The 19,094-nt window shown below is 37.8% G+C and overlaps 1 protein-coding gene across 3 annotated transcripts; it reads right to left on the bottom strand.

Moving 5' to 3' along the window:
* Window positions 1-1,292: 1,292 nt before the first annotated feature.
* Window positions 1,293-17,322, bottom strand: VCAM1 (vascular cell adhesion molecule 1). Of its 3 annotated transcripts, XM_069022984.1 has the most exons (8): window positions 17,197-17,322; window positions 15,514-15,604; window positions 8,158-8,436; window positions 7,179-7,496; window positions 6,325-6,597; window positions 5,441-5,704; window positions 4,757-5,023; window positions 1,293-2,267 (listed from the first exon to the last, which is right to left on the bottom strand). In XM_069022984.1, exons 3-8 carry the CDS (start codon window positions 8,420-8,422, stop codon window positions 2,107-2,109), a joined length of 1,548 nt encoding a protein of 515 aa, XP_068879085.1. In that variant the 5' UTR covers window positions 8,423-8,436; window positions 15,514-15,604; window positions 17,197-17,322; the 3' UTR covers window positions 1,293-2,106. The 3 variants fall into 3 exon arrangements, with proteins under 3 accessions (XP_068879085.1, XP_068879084.1, XP_068879082.1); XM_069022983.1 differs by lacking the exons at window positions 15,514-15,604; window positions 17,197-17,322 and adding an exon at window positions 9,175-9,372; XM_069022981.1 differs by lacking the exons at window positions 15,514-15,604; window positions 17,197-17,322 and having other exon boundaries at window positions 8,158-8,503.
* Between the last annotated feature and the right edge of the window lie 1,772 nt (window positions 17,323-19,094).

Genomic DNA, 19,094 nt, shown 5'->3' with positions numbered 1-19,094 from the left:
TGATTTAGCAAAGACTTCTGCATCTGTTGTTTTCTATCAGCTGTCTTCACATTTGGAAAACATCAGTCAGAACCTCTCCTCCTTCAGCATTCTCTCTACAAACTGGAAAGTCCCAGGCATTTTAATTTGTCTCATTTTCCAGTTCTCCTTCTCTGTGTCTATCCTAACTATCCTTCCTGCAATACAGACACCAGAACCTCACTGAGTAGGCAAAATGTGTGTGCACCAAAGTTTTGCACAGTGGAAAAAAATCATGCTTTCTGTTTTATTCACAAGCCAGCATTGAGACAGGCCTGACATTATTCTGAATAAATATGCCTGGCACCACCTCCAAGAAATTTATGTCATGGGCCTGTCAAAGCTCTCCTCCTCCTCTGTCTTCAATCTTTTCTTCACCCTCCTACTGCATGCTCACATTCCTCCAAGCCAAGTCCACACTGCTCTCCATTTTTCTGCTACACCCCCACTTTCCAAGCCTGCCTTTCCAAACTAGGTAGACATCTTGCATGAACTGATTTACTGTGCACAAAACACTGCTGAACGCACTACGAAAAGATATGGGAAGTGTGCACCACTGCCTCATCCCAGATCTAGCACCTGCATTTGCATTGCTGTTGGCAGCAGCTGTTACCATGTATATAATGTAAAGATATATTCTTTTCACATATGTCTGCTTGAGCTTCTGTGTGCAAGTTTGGAGGGGCCAGGTCCACCTTCCTGTGCCTAGAAGGACGGATCAGGTCACACTGGACCAGGATACATTTCAACCTCTCAGCCACAGAGCCTGCACCTCCCACAGCTTTGCCTCCAGTGCTGAATATCAGCACCCAGATGAGTTAAACCACCACTGCTAGTCAGAATAAGAGAGGTAAGGACAAATACTATCAAATTCCACCTCTCCTTCCTTCTGTCTTTGCCTCTGCACAGGAAGTCCACACTTTTCACAGCCGTTTTGCCAACACGGGCAAGTGTGTGGTGAAACAGGCACTAACCAGAGAGAAGCATGCAGACACTGGTTCTCTGTTAGAGGGAAAGTTGTCAGGCAAGTGGTTTAGATTTCCACAGTGAGCAGCTTGGGAAGGGCATTTCTTCAGGAAACGACTCGCCCACCATTGCCAAGTGCACAGATTTTGCCTGTGCCCCCTGCCTGTGCATTGAGGTTGCTGCCAGCCTTGCTTGTGCCTTTGCATCTGGGGCTTCCCACAACACCCACAGCTGCTGCTGCTAAGGACAATCTCCTTCCCTAGTAATGTGTATTCTGGCATCATCTTAAACAAGCATCACTAGGGGGATTTAGTCAAAGAAATCTACTGGCAGTTTTATTTTGCAGTGGAAATTGGTAACGTATATTTAAAATCAGCTTAGATTTTACAAGAAGAGTCTGATTTGGCTCATCACAAAATAACAGAATTCTGACATTGATCTAAGAATGATCAAAGCCTACAAAAATACCTTGGCAGTCCTAGAATTTACTAGATTATAACCCCAGGCATTTTTTGAATAATATTTAAAATAAAACATTTCACAAATGAGCCTCGAAGTCTTAAATTAGTTTAAATTTTTTAGAAATGCATAGCCCAGTGATTGCATAACTTCATTGAAGATGCAGTTTATGGCAATATCAGTGAAAAGAGAACATTTTCCAAACATTACCACAAACAGACAAATTATATAAAAAACATTCGTACTGCAGAGTAATACAAAATAAAAGTCACCTGATCAGCTCAAGAAATATTGATTTATATCTTTGAATTAACAAAATTGCTCTGTACAGTTGCAACAAGACTTCAGTTTTACAAACTGATATTTACTTGAACATATTTATGACACAAATTATACACTATGTACAAACCTTGTTCTTCACAGAGCTCTTTGTTCAGCATGCTTCAACACAGAAGTGATTTACCAATTTCTAGGATAGGATTCTAGCTCTTCCTTTAATTTAAAACCAAAACACTTCTCAAAACATGAAAAAAAAATCCATTTGCTATCACATGGTGCTGTTCTTAAGTCACTTGTTTGTTACCATATGTTACAGAAGAGTAGACCCAGTTACAGCAATAAATAAATGTGCTTATTATCAACTAAAGACTTGTATTCACATGATCACACTTTCAACCTGAGTGCTTTTACAAGACTGTAGGATCCATTGATCTTTGCTTGCCTTGACACGTAGATCAAAATTGCAACTGCAGGTACCGCTACTGCTGCTACAGATGAGAATGCAATAATCAGTGGTATCATCTGATCTGGTTCTTCCAATCTTGCTGAAAATGGAGACAAAAGGAGAAAAAAATTGTGTAAATATTCTTTGAAACAGATACATGTACATCACTGTAAAAGTAGTGTTATTAATGACCTTCATTTGGAACATATTTCTGTTTTCATGCACAAAGCATGTTTTTTGTGCTTTCCTTACATTTTCTCCTTTAGTTACTTCATATTACATACTTTAATTTCTAGCCGCTATCTCGGTCTTGAATTTGCTTTGCAAGTTCAAACCCATCTGATATCATCTACAATGAAGAATACCATGAAATTAATGAAGAATACAAGAGGAATACCACATACTTTACTCAGGAAACGTTTGAGTACATTTCAACCTCCTGGAACTCATCTTTCAAGGGGAAGTCCATGTTTTAAAAGTCCAATATTTAGTTATTTTTGTGAAACAGAACTTTCTCTGGGTTAGTCTCACTGTTCACGCATGTGGACAGAAATGCAGCTGGGATCCACATTTTTCTGGCCCTATCCCTAAAGCTACCACACCAACTCAGGTAAGAGAGACAATGACATCCACACTGAAAGGAAGTTAAATACAGCTTATTCTGACCAGGTTGTTTGGTTTGATTTTGATTGAGGGGGTTTTTTTAGGTTAACTGCAGTACTGTCATGCAAGGATCAGCTATGAACTACTTGTGCTCACTTTGACAAAAAATTCGCTAGAAAGTACAACCAAAATAGGTTTAAGGCAATAGACCCACCCATCTACAACAGCTATCTTGATCTCTGAAATGTTGTTCCAACCTTACTGGAAATATGAAGTACATATCTGCTTGTATAATTTTTGGTGACACTGCAGAGTATAAATTTCCATTCATTGATGGCAGAATAATTTCTCCTGATGGGCTTTTTTTCAGGACAATCTCTGAGGGTGTATGTGCTACATGTACTAGTGGTATTTTCTACTTTAACATTTTCTGATGGATATACTAACACAGCAATATTTTGGAGAGGAACTGAAAAGAAATGCAAGGTAGGATTTAGCAACAAACAGAAGCAAAACTCGTGAGGCATCAGCAGCTTTTACAGGCAAAATACTAATCCAGTCAATGGGCCCACTATAGTAGTTGAGCACGTGGCTTTAGACACTACTCTGTCACCAGCTATCCTTCACAAACTGAAGCCAACAGCAGCTGGCAAAAAGAACATTTTATTAATTGATGGAGTATGTTGCATAACTTTTACATTATATGGAGCCTCTTCTTCTTTTCTTACTTCAAATTCACTATTTATTTGTTTGAGTTCACGAAAGGGCACAGACCAACAAAGCCAGAGGTCTATGTCCACTTTCAACACAAGAGAAACAGAAAAGGCAAAGGAAGGAGTCATAGAAGTGTATTTTTTTCCCACTAGGTTCCTCAATTTTATATCCTGTTTTCAAAAGATGGAAGTGGAAATATGAAAAATGTTGAGGCAGCAATTATTTTGCGTATCACCATTTTGGACTGAAGTTTTCACTAGCATTAAGAACACTTATGACAAAGACCTGTACAACTTATCTCAGTTTTTTTAAAGACAATTCATTCTTAATGAAACTGAAGATGTCACTCTATCTGCATAAAAGAAATCCTAATATGAACTCTGTAGAGCATTTATATTAACATTTGACATAAGTACTATGTGCTGAGACTACTCTCCCAGTTCATTAAAGGTATGCATGTGTATTTTCCTGCATCCCTTAGCCAAGCCCTGTCTGTGGTATATTTGCTATCTATTATTCCAAGGGTTGTGAACCCATCACCAATTTTCTTTTATAGAGTACTCCTAAGAGATGTAACATTTGCAGATATGCAAGGAATGGTAACACTTTGTTCTTGTTTTGTTTTGCTTGAAGGGAAAATCAAAAGTGTATTTTTTTGTGCAGCTATTAAAATAGTAAAGAATAGGGAAGAGTGCTGAATTGGTGGCAGAAGTGATCCCTAAGCAATACCCTTTTGCCATGCAAGAGGCAGAAGCAGCAGAGCTAAAGGAGAGAAGCCCGATTACTATTGAAAATGAAACTTTGCCACCATTGCATCTTAAGTTGAGGAACCAGCATTTTGTGTAGCTTAAATGCAGATTGCAAGAGGAGGAAACAGAGTTGTAACTTAGGGAAGAAGCAAGGAGCTGTAACAGTGCTTCCACAGAACAGTTTCAGCATGCACTTTCTCCTGGAATATTTCATATGCAGATTTCCACTGAGGCCTGTTTGGAAGGAAATACAGGCACTGCATACCTTCTTTACCTCAAGCACACATTCATCAGTTGGAAGGAGTGATGGAAGCCCCGCCGACTTACGAACATTTCATAAGCTATCTGTACTGAGGCAGACTTCACGCTTCGTTGTTTAAAGCTTCCTAAATGACTTAGTGATGTTAGGGCCACTTTTTAATTCCATTGACATCAAAGACAAAATTACCTCATCCTTCACAAAGAAGATCTGGACCTAAAATACATAAACCAAAAAACTTGTTTTCTGGCTCGTTCTACAAACCTTGAACATGTAATTTCACAGATTTTTCTTCCTTGCCAAATGGATTATAAGCTTCACATTCATAAAGCCCCAGATCTTGACTTTTCAAGTTCTGTATAGTTAAAGTTGCATTTCTAAAAATTTTCTCAGATTCCCCAGTGGCCTTCTTTTTCTTCCAGGAGATCACAGGAGCTGGATTACCAGAACTAGTACATTTCATTGTCACAGTTTCTCCTTCTTTAAGAGCAGCAGTAGGGAAAACAGTGATCATTGTGTTCTTTGGTCCATCTGAAAGGAAGAGTCCTATAGTAAATCACCACTGGATTTTTAGTGATGGATCCTACACGTCCTACTGGATGTCAGCCTCCCAACATTAATTTCTTTTTCATTCTCAAAAAGAAAAGTAAAGCACACAGTATCAGAGATTCCATACAAACCCTCCATAGCCTAAACATACTAACCAAGTACTTCTAACCATGTAGATCAGTTTCTCACTCATTCAGATCTGGACTTTAGAATGGCATTATATTTAAGGTTTCATGACTTTGTTTTGTTCGTCAGCACTGCTCCTTTCTTAGGGAAGAGCAGAGGACTACGTTGATTTTTTTGTTCTCACAGGGTTTTGTTTAATTTGATGGTTATATTTATCACTGAAGAACTAACTAATTATTTTTAAATTACTGGGAAAACTTTACACGTACTTACATTTCACATTAAGTGTGATTTCACTTCTACTGTTTCCAAACTTATTTTCTGCTATACATTCATAGTCTCCTCCATTTTGGAATGTCACAGATGGAAGAAGAATACTCCTGGCACTGTCAGGCCCCATGTCTGCGCTGTCAGATTTTCTCCTTAAAATAATCTTGGGAGGAGGGCTACTTTCAGCAGAACATTGTATGGAAACATTTTCTCCTTCTTGAACTGTTGTAGAAGGTTCAATGGAGAATTTTGTAATGACTGGAGCACCTGCATGACAAAAGAAAAGGCTGTTAAACTAACACAAAAGTACTAAAGATGGAGAGGTTTTTAAGAAAGCGGGAATCGCTTGCTCAAGGATCTGTTTATTTTGGTTTTGATCCCAGACAATCTAAGACTTTTGGCTCTATCAAAACAGTAGCAATCAATCAGTCAATCATAAAATATTACAACAACAATATTATTATGTCCAAAAGATTTTTACCATTAAATGACTATTAAATTTATTACTAATGACTAAAACTACTAGTTCAAAGAAGGGGACTGTGATGTCCCTGTGAAACTGCTACATACATTGTATTTCAAGGAAACAACAGTGTGTGTCCCCCCACCACTTTCTCAGATTCTTTTGTGACTTTGAATGTTGCATTGTGTGAAATGTATAGAAGTGTGAACATACAACAGCAGTACAGAGAGAATGAGCTGAAAATTAACTAGAAAGAAAAAGTCCAGCTCATGAAGAGCAGCCTTAAATTGAAGCTGCATCCTGAATATGTAACAAGGAGGGCCCTGTATTTTCGTAATTTTCAGTGTTTCAGCCTCCTCCAACCCAACAGAGATCTGCCAGTTAGGTACTGGATAATACAAGTGAAACTCAAGCAGAATTGTACCTTGTACAATAATGTCCACAGTTGCTTTCTCTGTTTTATTGGTTACCAGATTAATTACTTCACAGATATACAGTCCTGAATCATTGAAATGGACATGGGGAATAGAAAGAACATTGTTATTTGTCAGATGCTGAATGCTTTCTTCAGCCAAATATTTTTTCCAAACTGTTTGTGGTGGTGGGTTACTCTGAGTCACACAAGTAAGGTTTAGAGAGTCTCCTTCCATTGTTGAGTTGCCTGGAGATGCAGTAATGATAGTATTTTGTGGACCAACTGTAAGAGAACAAAAGGAAGACAAGATCAGTAAGTAAATGAAGAATGACATGCACATCTCTAACACTAGCTTTTTTAGAGGTACATTTCACAGAATACTAAGAAAAAAATGAATAATGTGTATTGCAGTAATGTAGTGGAACAATTCTTCCAGGCTTAGTAAGATGTTTTGCTTACAGCTTTGAAAGCTAAGCTAGCCAAAATGTGTACAATTTTTGGTTTGCTCTTTTTATTTTTCGAATTATCATTTATGACTAAAATTGGAATTCCTAAGCATACAATACAATTTTGAAAACATTTAGCAGTGTGATACCATTTTTCTTCTGGTCTTTACTTTCTGACTGAGTGTCCAAGGTAAGAGAAGAGAGTTACTAAAGCACTGCCTAGCTTCTCTCCTGAACACAGTGGATATTTAATTACTCAGTGAGTGCTACTGAATACAATAGAATCCAATATATTATTGACATAAATAATACAGGTAAGAAGTGCAGATTATAAATTTTTTATAGTACACACTTCATTAAGCCATTTCACAAAACTCAACATATTTTGTGTGAAAGCCCTAGTACAAAAATACTTACAATTTGCATTAAGTTTCTGAGAAGATGTTCTTTCTTTGGGTTCAAAATCCATATCAGGAATTGTTAACCTGGCCACACAGGTAATCTCTTTCCCAATATCTTCAGCCACGGGATGAAATGTATATGTCACAATTTTGGTCTCTGTATTTGTGCTGCCATCTTCAAAGAAATTATTCTCATAAAGAACACACTCATCTTTCTTTAGGAGAACTTCCAGGCCACTAGAGGGATACACATCAGGAATTTGACAGATGACAGTGGCTGGTTCTCCAGCAACTAAGGATGAGCGGATCTCAATGATAGGATCACTGGGGAAAGCTAAAAGAATAAAATCAATTTCTTTAGACTAGCAGAGAAGAATATTAGGGTCAACATAAGAACAAGATCCAGACATCAAACATCTTGAGTTTAGAGGTGCTCAGAACATGACATTCTATCAACTTTATTACAAGGCATATCTTGATCTGAAGACCTACAAGTCTTTTATAAGCAGATCTTTTACTAAGGGGAATTTTATTTGTACAATTGCTGAAATACGATCACAGAATATCTAGTAAGATTCAGCATGACACCTAGGCAGTGATACAGCTGCCTAAACATAGGCATTCAGAGCAATCCATACACTAATGCTATCCTGTTTTCTGTGCTGGTAGGTTTAGACATCTGAATCACTCCCCTGCAAACTACAAAGGTTTTGATTCTTTTTCTCCCCCAGCTCTGTGAATGCATTCAGGCAGTTTTGGCTTTCAAGAATTACCAAAAAGAAGAAAAAATAACACTAGTACATACAATCTTCAGTGCAGAAAGCTAAGCAGAGAAGGAGACATATGAAAGGAATCTTAGAAGGAAGCATATGTTGAGCTATAGCAGACTCCTTATCCTAGAATTAAAAGCTAACTGGTAACCACAATATCTAAAACAATTATTGAGTTTTCTATCAACATGTACTATTTAAAGAGAATTTTGCATTTTTACTTACAGTAAGGTTCAACTTCGACCTGCTTCTCTTTTTTCTCTTTCTCATCACATATGACAGTACAAAGATAAGCATGAGAATTCACACTGCTAACTGGATTCATAGTCAGTGTAGAATATGTCCTGTGGTTGCTGACTTTTCCTCCAAGGGGGTTGTCCAAATGTGTTCTCCAGGAAAAACTTGGTGATGCACAGCCAGTAGTATTGCAGGTGAGTATGAGTGTGTCTCCAATCTGTGCAACAATTCTCTTAGCAGGTATAATCTCCATTTCAAAAGCTTTAACTACAAAAGGGAAAACACACATCAATTCAGCATTTTCCTCAACTTTTATCTCCCTATTTCTTCTCATGTTCTACTGCGACATGAGGTCTTTCAATGTTTCAATTCTTTACTTTATAGTTGTGTGGAAATTAAACTAATAAAGCTCATGCAGTTGTTTATATATTCAAAACACCCCATAAACATTGCTATTTTTGTCAAAGATAATACAGACTCAGATGACTAATAGATAATTTTCATGTATAAAATGGCATAAACCAAATGCTGTCAGTGAAAATAAATGCATTGGCACAATATAACTTTTTTTTGGTCAGGTGGAGCTGGTTCTAAAACTTTGTAACATTTGAGGGGAGAGGTAGCAGGTAGATAGCAAAGACAACAGCAGAAACACTTCCAACAGGACATTTAGTACCAAACTTGACTGACATTGTCAGGAATGACAGTAAAAAGTCAAACATGCATTGATATACTGCAGTTGTCTCCTAGACTGTCTTTTAGCAAACTCAATAGGAAAACGACTGAGTCATTGCAGAGCACAGAAAAGCTCAAAGTAAATGTCAAAAAAAGCTTCCTGACATTTTGACAGAACTTCTTAATTGACAGTTGTATTCACTGAAATGAAAAGGTAACTGGAGCAAAGAGAAATAAAGATCGAACAGCGCAAATTTTAGGTCAGTTTACACTTAACAAAGTTAAAACAAATAAAACAAGCAGCACCAACCCCCACCTTCCCCAACTTACCAGTCCTTAACACACACAAAATTACTAGCACAGCCTGGCTTGTTCTTCCCATCTCTTTAAACGTTTGTAATTGCTGTTACTGGGTATAAGAAAGTAAATTCAAGAGTTTTGCTTTCTATCTTCTGTGAAGAAGCACAGCGAGATCTTGCTGCTCTGCAACAGTTTATTACAAGAGCTCCAGAGTGCTCTTTATAAGGGCTCTGCTGGAGGTGGAGTGGGAAATCCCTGGACGGGAAAAACCAGAGCAGGGAGGAAGATACCCATATCGGGCCGTGCCCATTGGCTCAGCGCCCTCTGCTGCTTCTGTGAAAGCCCAGGAAAATAAATGGTAACACTCGTAAATACAGTGCCTACCTACTGCATTTAAAAAAATCAGTTTCAGATCTGATCCTGCAAACAACTGATAAAATGAAAGAATGTGCGTAAGTCCAAGTAATTGAATGCAACTATATCACAGATAAAGCAGTTATTCAAATTTGCTTTTAATGAAAATATTTTTGTGAGTCTTCAGAATGCTTCTAACAATGCTCAGCTCTGTAAATAACATTACATGACTCAGTATTTCCTTTGAAAACTGTGCTACCAGTCTGAGAGGTGATGTTACTTGGGAACTCAGGTTCCCAAGTATGTTTGATCTCTAAAAATGAAGAAATAACATCAGATAACAGAAGTCTGGAGATCTGACTTCATCAGCTTGAATCAGGCTCATACTGTTCAAATTAACTGAATTAACTAATATTCCCAATTCCACTTTGCAGTGGATATACAAATCCAATTTGGAATATTTCTGAGGACAACTGTTAATGGCTAATAAGGCAGCAATGTTATGAAAAAAAGTAAAATAACATTTTCAATGTATAATTTTCAATTGGAAAATGCTATAAATGCAAAGAATGGATAAAGACTTCTAAATCTCAGTTGTTTATGTATTCAACTACTTGAGTAATTTAGGCACTACAGAGGGATCTGGACAGGCTGGATCAGTTTCCTGAGGCCAATTGGATGAGGTTCAACAAGGTGAAGTGTCAGGTCCTGCACCTGGCTCACAACAACCCCGTGCAGCACTACAAGCTCAGGGAAGAGTGGCTGGAAAGCTGTCCAGGGCAAAAGGACCTGGGGGTGCTGATTGACAGTGGCTGAACATGAGCCAGAGTGTTCCCAGGTGGCCAAGAAGGCCAATGGCATCCTGACCTGTATCAGCAATAGTGCAGCCAGCAGGACCAGGGCAGGTATTGTCCCCCTGTGATCCTCACTGATCCTCGAGTGCTATGTCCAATTCTGGGCCCATCACCTCAAGAAAAACATTTAAATGCTGGAGAGTATCCACAGAAGGACAATGGAGCTGGGGAAGGGGCTGGAGCACAAGTCTGACAAGGAGTGGCTGAGGGAGCTGGGGTTTAGCCTGGAGAAAAGGAGTCTTGGGGGAACCTTAGGGCTCTTTACAACTCCCTGAAAGGAGGTTCTGCTGAGGTGGGGGTTGATCTCTTCTCCCAGGTAACAAGTGACAGGACAAGATGAAATGGCCTCAAATAACACCAGGGAAAGTTAAGATCATATATTAGGAAAAATTTCTTCACTGAAAGGGTGTCAGGCATTGTAACAAGCTGCCCAGGGAAGTGGTAGAATCACCATTCCTGGAAGTGTTCAAAAATGTGTGGCTGTTGCACGTGAGGAGATGGTCTAGTGCTGAACATGGTAGTGCAGGTTTAACAGTTGGATTTGACCCTACAGGGCTTTTCCAGCCTAAAAAATTTAATGATTCTATATTGGTCAATTAAAAATCACTAAATAAATGCAGCAAGAAATTCAAAATGAAACGTATATGTTTTTAAAATGTCTCTGGCAAATCATTTGGTATGTAATAGTTTGGTTATTTGATGTCTGTATTTTATAAACAGCACAGATTCAAATATCTAGTAAGTGATTAATAACTTGGAAAAAAAAAGGCTAAAGTAGCAATGCTGTAAATGTTAAAGAAATGTATTTGCTGAAATGCTGGCTCTCCATCAATATATGTTTTAAGTCAGTCAGAGTTTATATCGTTAATAACCTCATGCTAGCTCCAAAAATACCATGGTCAGGTGAGAGTTGTATCAGAGGATGTGAGGGTCCTGCTGTCCTACAGGAAGCATGTCTTCTACAGAAAGTATTTTTTTATTGCTTTTTACATGACTGTAGATGCTGCCATAGCTTTGCATCCTCATCAAAGGATAGCTGGAGAATATAAGCTGCTACAGAAACACACTGGGTAAAACAAGAAGCATCAACAACTTTTTTCATGCACTCATCATAAACTCATAAATATAAAAGGGATGTAAAGATCGTGAAAAGATAAATTGTGATCTCAGGAGAAAGTATGTAATACTACTATTAATAATAATAATAATAAATAATGAAAAAAAACAAAAAACCCAAGACAATCCAAGAATTGCCCAGAAAGTAATAAAAAAGGGAAATCTGAAGCATCTAGAAATGCCTAACCAAAAGTCACTAAAACTAAAATTAAATTAAATTGCCACAGTGGATTCTACCATAATATTTTGTTTTTATTATCACCATGATAATTTTTTTGTTAGAGGAGGAGGGAAAGGAGCAGAAGGAGGAGGAGAAGGTGGAGGAGGAGGTGGAGAAGGAGGAAGAATAAAACACTCTTAAGTGCCACAAAATGCAAGCAGAGTACTGTTCTGGAAGTACTGCTATCAAACCCCAAAACCCAAAAGCTATCCCGGATAGGAAACAACGCATCTACACAATGTGATTTTACTTCAGAGAAAATTGTTTGGTTGAAGGAAAGTGTACTCTCTCACGTTGTAAATAATTACTTTTAAATCACAGTCAGAGAGAAGCAAGAAACAAAACTCTTCTGCTTGGCCTCCTTAAATAATCATCAGAAGCTAAACTGAAAGAGAAAGGGCAATACTTCCTTGTTTCTGGGAAATTAGTTTCTAGACAGAAAAAGATTTAAACATAGGAGGCCATGACTGCATGCTGGAGAAGTTTTAATCAAGTCCTTCACCAGATAACATGAAATAGGAAATAACTCTGATCCTGCTCTCAGTAAAATAAACCAGACAGCTGCCATTAACTTTACTGGAGCTGGAGCCTTACCAGAGGGGCTGCTATACTGAGTGATCGGACAAACTGAATTCAGACAGTTTAGGTAAGAGCAGAGTTAGCCAACAAATATTACTAAAGGAAGTACAAATCTGCTAAAAAATTTAAAAGTTTCTTAAAACTTTCTCTTTACACAACTTCAAATGTGAGCCTTCTGTGTATTTTAAAAAGAATGTGTACTTTACTGTTGCTCCTGCTACCCTCAGCATCAACCTCAAAATAGGAAAATGGGCACCAAGTTTGCTTATTTTCAGAATTGTCTGTTCTGTCTGTAAACAAATAGAGATCAGCTGACAGATTTTAGCACTTGACCTTGAGAGTTCAGATAATCTAGCTTTTTATTCAAATAGCAGAGAGGAGATGCTGGGGGTAAAAATAGAGGATGCATCTACATCCACAGTGAGATAAGTATTATAGGATCAACTGGAAGAAATCTTGACACATGCAGAGTGTAATGAAGATTGGAATGAAACAAATATTACAAGAATATTACTAAAGGCAAAAAAGATTAAAAGAATTAAGCACAGGGATGTAACTACATGTTTTTCAATACATCTAGTAATCAAAAGAGACTTCTAAGGCTTTGATGGACAAAGATAAAACAATTGTGTGTTGCAAAAGGGAGTTTGGAAATACTGAACACAATTTTTGGCCTGGCATAAGAAAACACAAGTGTCCTTCAGGATATTTTCATCAGACTTTTCTGGAATTTAAGAAAATAAACCATTTCAGAACTGTGCTAAGCATTTGCTTTAACTCATACTTCTGCAATCCTGTTAAATACCTGTATGATGCATTTATAAGTTTCCTTTAAGCAAAAGAGATAACAAGTTCTTGATATCTTAATGAATTATTTGAACAAAATGCAGATTATCCAACATGTTAGTTATCCAACATTTATGCACCTCTTCCTGCATTTTTAATATACTGCATTGTCTCATGGAGGCCATTCGGGGTAAGATGAAAGGCTAATCTTTTGCAGAATCTGGACTCTTAAAACCTTCACTACTGGTTTTGTGATTCATGGCCAAGGACCTATGGTGAAGAGTGATGATCCTTTTGGCAGAGGAAATTTTAAAAAAAAGAAGGTAGGAGGAAAGTCATCTAACATGATATTCTGTTTCCTGTGTAGCAATAAAATTCTTTATGGCACTTCATTCCTGTATCTGCATCTAGGGCAACAATTTGGGACTTCTGCTAGAAATACTCAGTTCTGGAATCATAACTTCTCTACAGGAGCCCAACACAGAAACATGTGCAATGTGTTTATCACTTAAGACGATTGAGAGCTTGAGAGGTCAGAATCCTTCTGTGGAAAGCTTGACACTCAGGTGAGAGGATGCAGCAAAGTCTGACTCAACAGTTCTTCAGCCTCATATCAAAGAGATGTTAGAGCAAGTCCATGCTTAGGTCCCCCATTTGAACTGCAGCCCTCACACGTCTCAGGAAGGATATTCTTGGAGTGTGCACTGGAGGTCTGAGTAAAGAAAGCCTCTTACAGAGTTTCTGATGCTTCATGGAAGAATCTGGGATGAAGAGCTTCCACCCCACGCAAAGAGTGTTTGATACATCTACAGGATGATCATGCCTAAAGACAAAGAGCCAGAGGACTGTGCTGTAACTCAAATGGGAGCTCATCTCAGAGAGAAAACTTACAGGCATCAGCAAAGAAGGAATGCCCTCCAGGCATCACATGCAAGGTAGTACCTTTAATATGGTCATATCTTGATAATGTAACCGAATAAACATGAAGCTGGAGAACATGTATGAATACTGCTAACTACATGGCTAGTACAGAAGGAAATGATCTGCCAGCCTCAACATTTTCAGTTCTCAGCAACCTCAGTAGCCTGCTCTATGGGTTATACACTGTCTCCTTCCTCAGAGCACCTGGGTTTTCGGTTCCCAAAGCTTCCCCAACACTTTGCTTTTCCTGACTCCCTCCACCTGCTTTCTCACCACCTGACAATAATACAACCTCTGTATAGCCCCAGGAGGGGGAGGAGAGCATCACTGACTCCCTATAATTTTCATCTCCGGATGGGAAGGATGAGATCTACATGCAGATCTATTTAAAGGGTTGTGTCTGTTTCAGGAATTGTAACTTTGTACCTAACTACAAAAAGAACACCAACGCATTACCCTGTAACCCACATCACACCTCACAATTGTACTCCACATCTAACTTGTCATCTATTGCAAGAAGGAAAAAAAAAGAAACATCTTAAGAAAGTCTTATCATCTGCTTCTTTTCCTTTTCTGGAATTTCTTAAATACTGTGTGTAAAAATAAATGCATCTACTTCCTGCATTATCTTTCTCAGGCACCAGCTTTTCAGTTAGGACACTTCCTGTTTGGTTAGTTCCAGAATCCACAAAGATGCCAGATAAAATAACACAGAAGTGTGATAACTTGTGCAGATTACAGAATAGCTAATTTCTTATTTTCTTCTGTTCAGAGGCATTGTCCACTTCACAGAATGAACAGAAAATTTCATCTAATAATAAATAAAAGCCACTAGAGAAAAAAGTCCCTACTTTTTATCTTAGTCTTTCGTTGCTGGCAAGAAACAAGCTGTGGAAATTCCAAGCTTAATTTCTATAAAACTGAAGGTATGATTTTAGTGATTCTGGATCTAAAAATGAAACCGGTGGATAGCCTTTAAATCCAAATACTTAAAGTGCCAAGTACTATATTCCAAGCCAAACTTTATTAGTTTTGATAGCTGAGCTCCTATTTTCTTCATAGTGACATAGGCAAAAAAAAGTTTCCCTCCTGAAATATTATCTAGTATATAACAAGAGTCAATTCAAATATGAGCCTTGAAGCATTCAAAATCTCTTTGGGAATTCTGAAGTAAGACTTCAGATCTGCTTTTATTTTGATCTGAATATACTAAGGCATATAAAAATCACTTGTTCTCACAGGGGAAAACAAAAAAAAAACCCCAGACAAAACTCATTTTGAATGGACAGAGTAAAAAAATAGAGTGGGCTTTGGGTCAACATGAGATGATAGCTAGAACTCAGGATACGGCAAGGTAAACTCAGATAAAAACATTTAAGAAGGAATATGAGCAAGTTACTTAATTCCCCCAACATTCCACAGGAAATTCCAATACCATTAAATCTTGTTCTGTACTTTATTAAGGCCAGTATTTCACATGGTCAGAAGTTTATCAAGACAATGCTGCAGAACTTTTTGACCAAGCTTTTTATTACTCACCAGCAGCAGCTCTCTAATGCACTTGTAGACCAGTCACTTCCCTGTTTCCGACATCCTTCCTGCCCTTCAGTCATGAAGTACATGGATGTCCCTACGGACCAAGAAAGACGAAGGGGAATGATAAGAGCAAGGTCCGTAACAGACCATTCCACCTGCAAGAAATGCAGAACTTGGATTCTCCGAGACAGGCTGCTGAAAACTGCACTGCTACTACTTGATTGTCCTTCAACTTGTCTACCAGAATACATTCTTTTTTATTCTCTTACAGTGGCTCATGTTCTGAAGAACTGTGCTTGGCTGTGTGTTTTTGCTGGCTTGTGTTATACAAATGTTATCTTTGTTGTCCCACAGTGGACTGGCTCACCAACAGCTAGAAATATTACACAGATGTCAGAAAGAAAATAAATGACTTAACATTGCAGGATTCAAGATTCATAATTTTTAAATCCTCCATATAGGTAAGAATTACAGGAATTGATCAGTTTATTTTATTTATTTTTATTAAAGACACGCACAAAGGAAGTCTTCCTTTTACCTAGATTTTGTCACCTTCCCCTCTCTGGAAGTGGACTGAAAGTCCTGAAGAAACTGACCTTCCAAATAGAAACAAGAGGGAATGAACTAATTTTTACTTCCATCAAGCCAGAATGACAAGTATTCAAGAGAAAGCATTTTACAGTAGCAAAATACATATGTTTGTGTTTCTGTACACATACTGATAAATCAAGTGATGCTTGAAACAAGATGCAAATCTATTAAGGATCTGGCACCTTTCTTTTATCTCTTGAATGTGCTCTACCCTAAATAAAAAGCATGCTATTTTGTTACTTGAACTATTTCTCTCTTTCTTTTTTTTCCCCCAGACAGTTAGGTATCATCTTTGTTAACACTTCCATGAGAAGAATATGCCAAAGTAGGAGTGGCTAAGTGCTAGAAATCATTAGCAGCTGAATTTTTCTTGACAGGCAAGGGTAAGAAAGATGCGAGTTACTGGAATTTATTTCCCCTCCCCAGACAATTACTTGGCTAGGCATCAAAGCCCCGGCCCTTGTAGTCCGATATAGACAACAGAGCAAGAATTACTTTCATAGTTGTGTCACCCTCTATCACAGACCACGGTACTCTCTAGTGATAAGAGAGGCAACTTGAGAAGTGCGACACATGTTTGAAATTGCTGTCAGGCAGGATAAAAGTCTGTGATGAATTAGTATGAGAAATAGCTGACTTCCAGCATTCCCATACCTCTTAGCCAAGCATCCCTCCTGAAATTTCCCAAGAATTGTAAGTGAATACCAAACCATAAGTAACAGATTGTTTAATGACCCTCTTGGTTGGATAAATTTTGTCTCATTTGACTTAATTTCTTACTGTCGTTAGCTCTGCACCATGAGGAATGGGTATTGGTAGCTCTCTTTCAACAGCTCAGCTCTAGACAAACCTATATGGTTCTCTTGCAGCTGAATAAAATCACTACTGACTAAGTGAGATGACCATGCAGTTATTGCCAGGGCTTTCTCTTGGAAGCTGGAACATCCTAATGGGAAAGGGAACAATTCTGTGCAACCCACAGTTTCTAAAATATAAAGACATAAATATTTCATAAGCAGTGTTGAATCCTTTTGTGGATCCAAGATCAAATCCAGTTAGGTTCTCGTAGGCTCATGAGCTCGAGATTAATCTTACCTCTGTAGTGCCTTTCAGTACTCAGGATATCAGCAGCATGGTGACTTGGGATCTGCACGACCATCAGGATCCAGGCACAGAAACTTCCAGAGGTGTATGAAGGTGAATTCAGTCAGATTTTAAGCAAATTCTCTTACACTGAGTTTCCTAGATTATTTGAATGAATATAACACAACCGTCTCACACAAAAAAGAAATACACTCTAGGAATTCTATATTATTGATTTAAAGTATTTGACATAAACCCATCAGCCTGTAAGTGATTTATTTTTACATTTTATCATATTGATTAATCTGCTATGGCACCAAGATCCAGCTGCTGACTTTGCTTTTCTTGCACTCTTAGGTGTCTTGTACCATGGCTATTGAATTTTTGTGGCATGAAGAGATTTTCATTCTACCTCTAAGGTCAGCATATGCATCCTGCTGTAGCTCATGGTTTCACAAAATGTGCTGCTACATAGCAAATACAGTCTATTAACAATTTAGGATCTCAGACAATTTAAGAAAAATTGTTTCTCTTTATCCTGCATATTTTATTTATTAATGGGAATGTTTATTTTAAATTTTATTTTTCTAATTCATTGATTGGAAAATTAATAAATAGAATTTATTTTTAAAGATTACCAGAAGATTTGCACATTTAACATAAAGGAGGACAAATTTTCAGGTGAAGTCTATAGTACAGAATGATTACAAGAATGAAGAGAAATTTATCACAAGATTGAAAAGTAAGCAGTGTACATGTTCAAAACTCCATACTACCCAGGAGAAAAGCAATTACTAAATTAATCTGCACTATTTACTAGTTCCTACTAGCCCATCATATTCCTTTCTTAATGAAAGAAACAACTGCTTTCTAAGTTTTCAGAAGGATTGTACAGTACAGCTGAAAAATGCTATTAATTTAGACTAAAGCTGCAGATGGTTATAAAGATGAATAATGAGGAGATGACGATCCTGCACAACATTCCTTGTGAAGTTAGTTTTGGTTTCATGAATCGTTTGTAAGCTTGCCTTGATCTTTTATTTTCTTACTCTTCCTAATAAAATCTAATGTTTCAGTGAATGCATTTCATATTACAGCATTAAGCTGTTTTCATAAGGATTTCTATAATGTGCCATTTAAGATTCAGTTTATCCTTCCAATGCTGTTTTAGACAGAAAACGAAAGGAAAAACTCAGACAACCATGTTAGTGTTTTGACTGATGAACGCAGTTCTTTATGGACTTGAGTTTGAATAGCACTCTTCTGGCACATAGCTGTAAAGCGAACCATTGTGAATAACTGGAAATCCTGTCAGGATCTAATTAGAAGAAATAGAACATAAAACCAAGCAAGAAGTCATCTGCAACTTCTTGGTAATCTTGTGATTACCTAGTGACATCAGTTGCAACAATTCCATAGTAACTCCTTAAAGTCACTGAGGGTTAAACACAGTGCAAGCCTAACTGGATATGTGAATGGAACTTCAGTTTCACCTTGGCTGTAATTGCTGGCTGTATCTCAAAAGCAAGATCTCTACAATATTCAGAAAGCTCTCTAGAGTTCATGGAATGTCAAGAGTCTGTAGGGAAAGTGAGTGTAGTTTGGATTGTCACGTCTGGGTTTACAACACGCAGAAGTGTTCAGTAAACAGTGAGAGCAGCTTGATGCTTCCCATATGAATATGCAGGAACTACCCAGGAGCCCAAGGCAGCTTTAAAATCTTGCTGTTAAAGAGAAATGAAATCTACCACTCCTGCCAATGTAACAGCTCTTTACATAGAGGTGAATTTCACAGGTTCTTCTCTGAGAAACCTACTACTCAAGGTATGCGTGAATGTCAGACCCTGCCACATATTAAGAGGCTATTTGAAAGAGTGGTAGAACAAATTCTTCTAAATATCATTAAGTTC

The sequence above is a fragment of the Aphelocoma coerulescens genome, chromosome 8 (genome assembly GCF_041296385.1).
Source record: "Aphelocoma coerulescens isolate FSJ_1873_10779 chromosome 8, UR_Acoe_1.0, whole genome shotgun sequence".
Classification (NCBI taxonomy): Eukaryota; Metazoa; Chordata; class Aves; order Passeriformes; family Corvidae; genus Aphelocoma; species Aphelocoma coerulescens.
The sequence above is the reverse complement of the archived record's forward strand: the minus strand, read 5'-3'. Positions and strand labels throughout refer to the sequence as shown.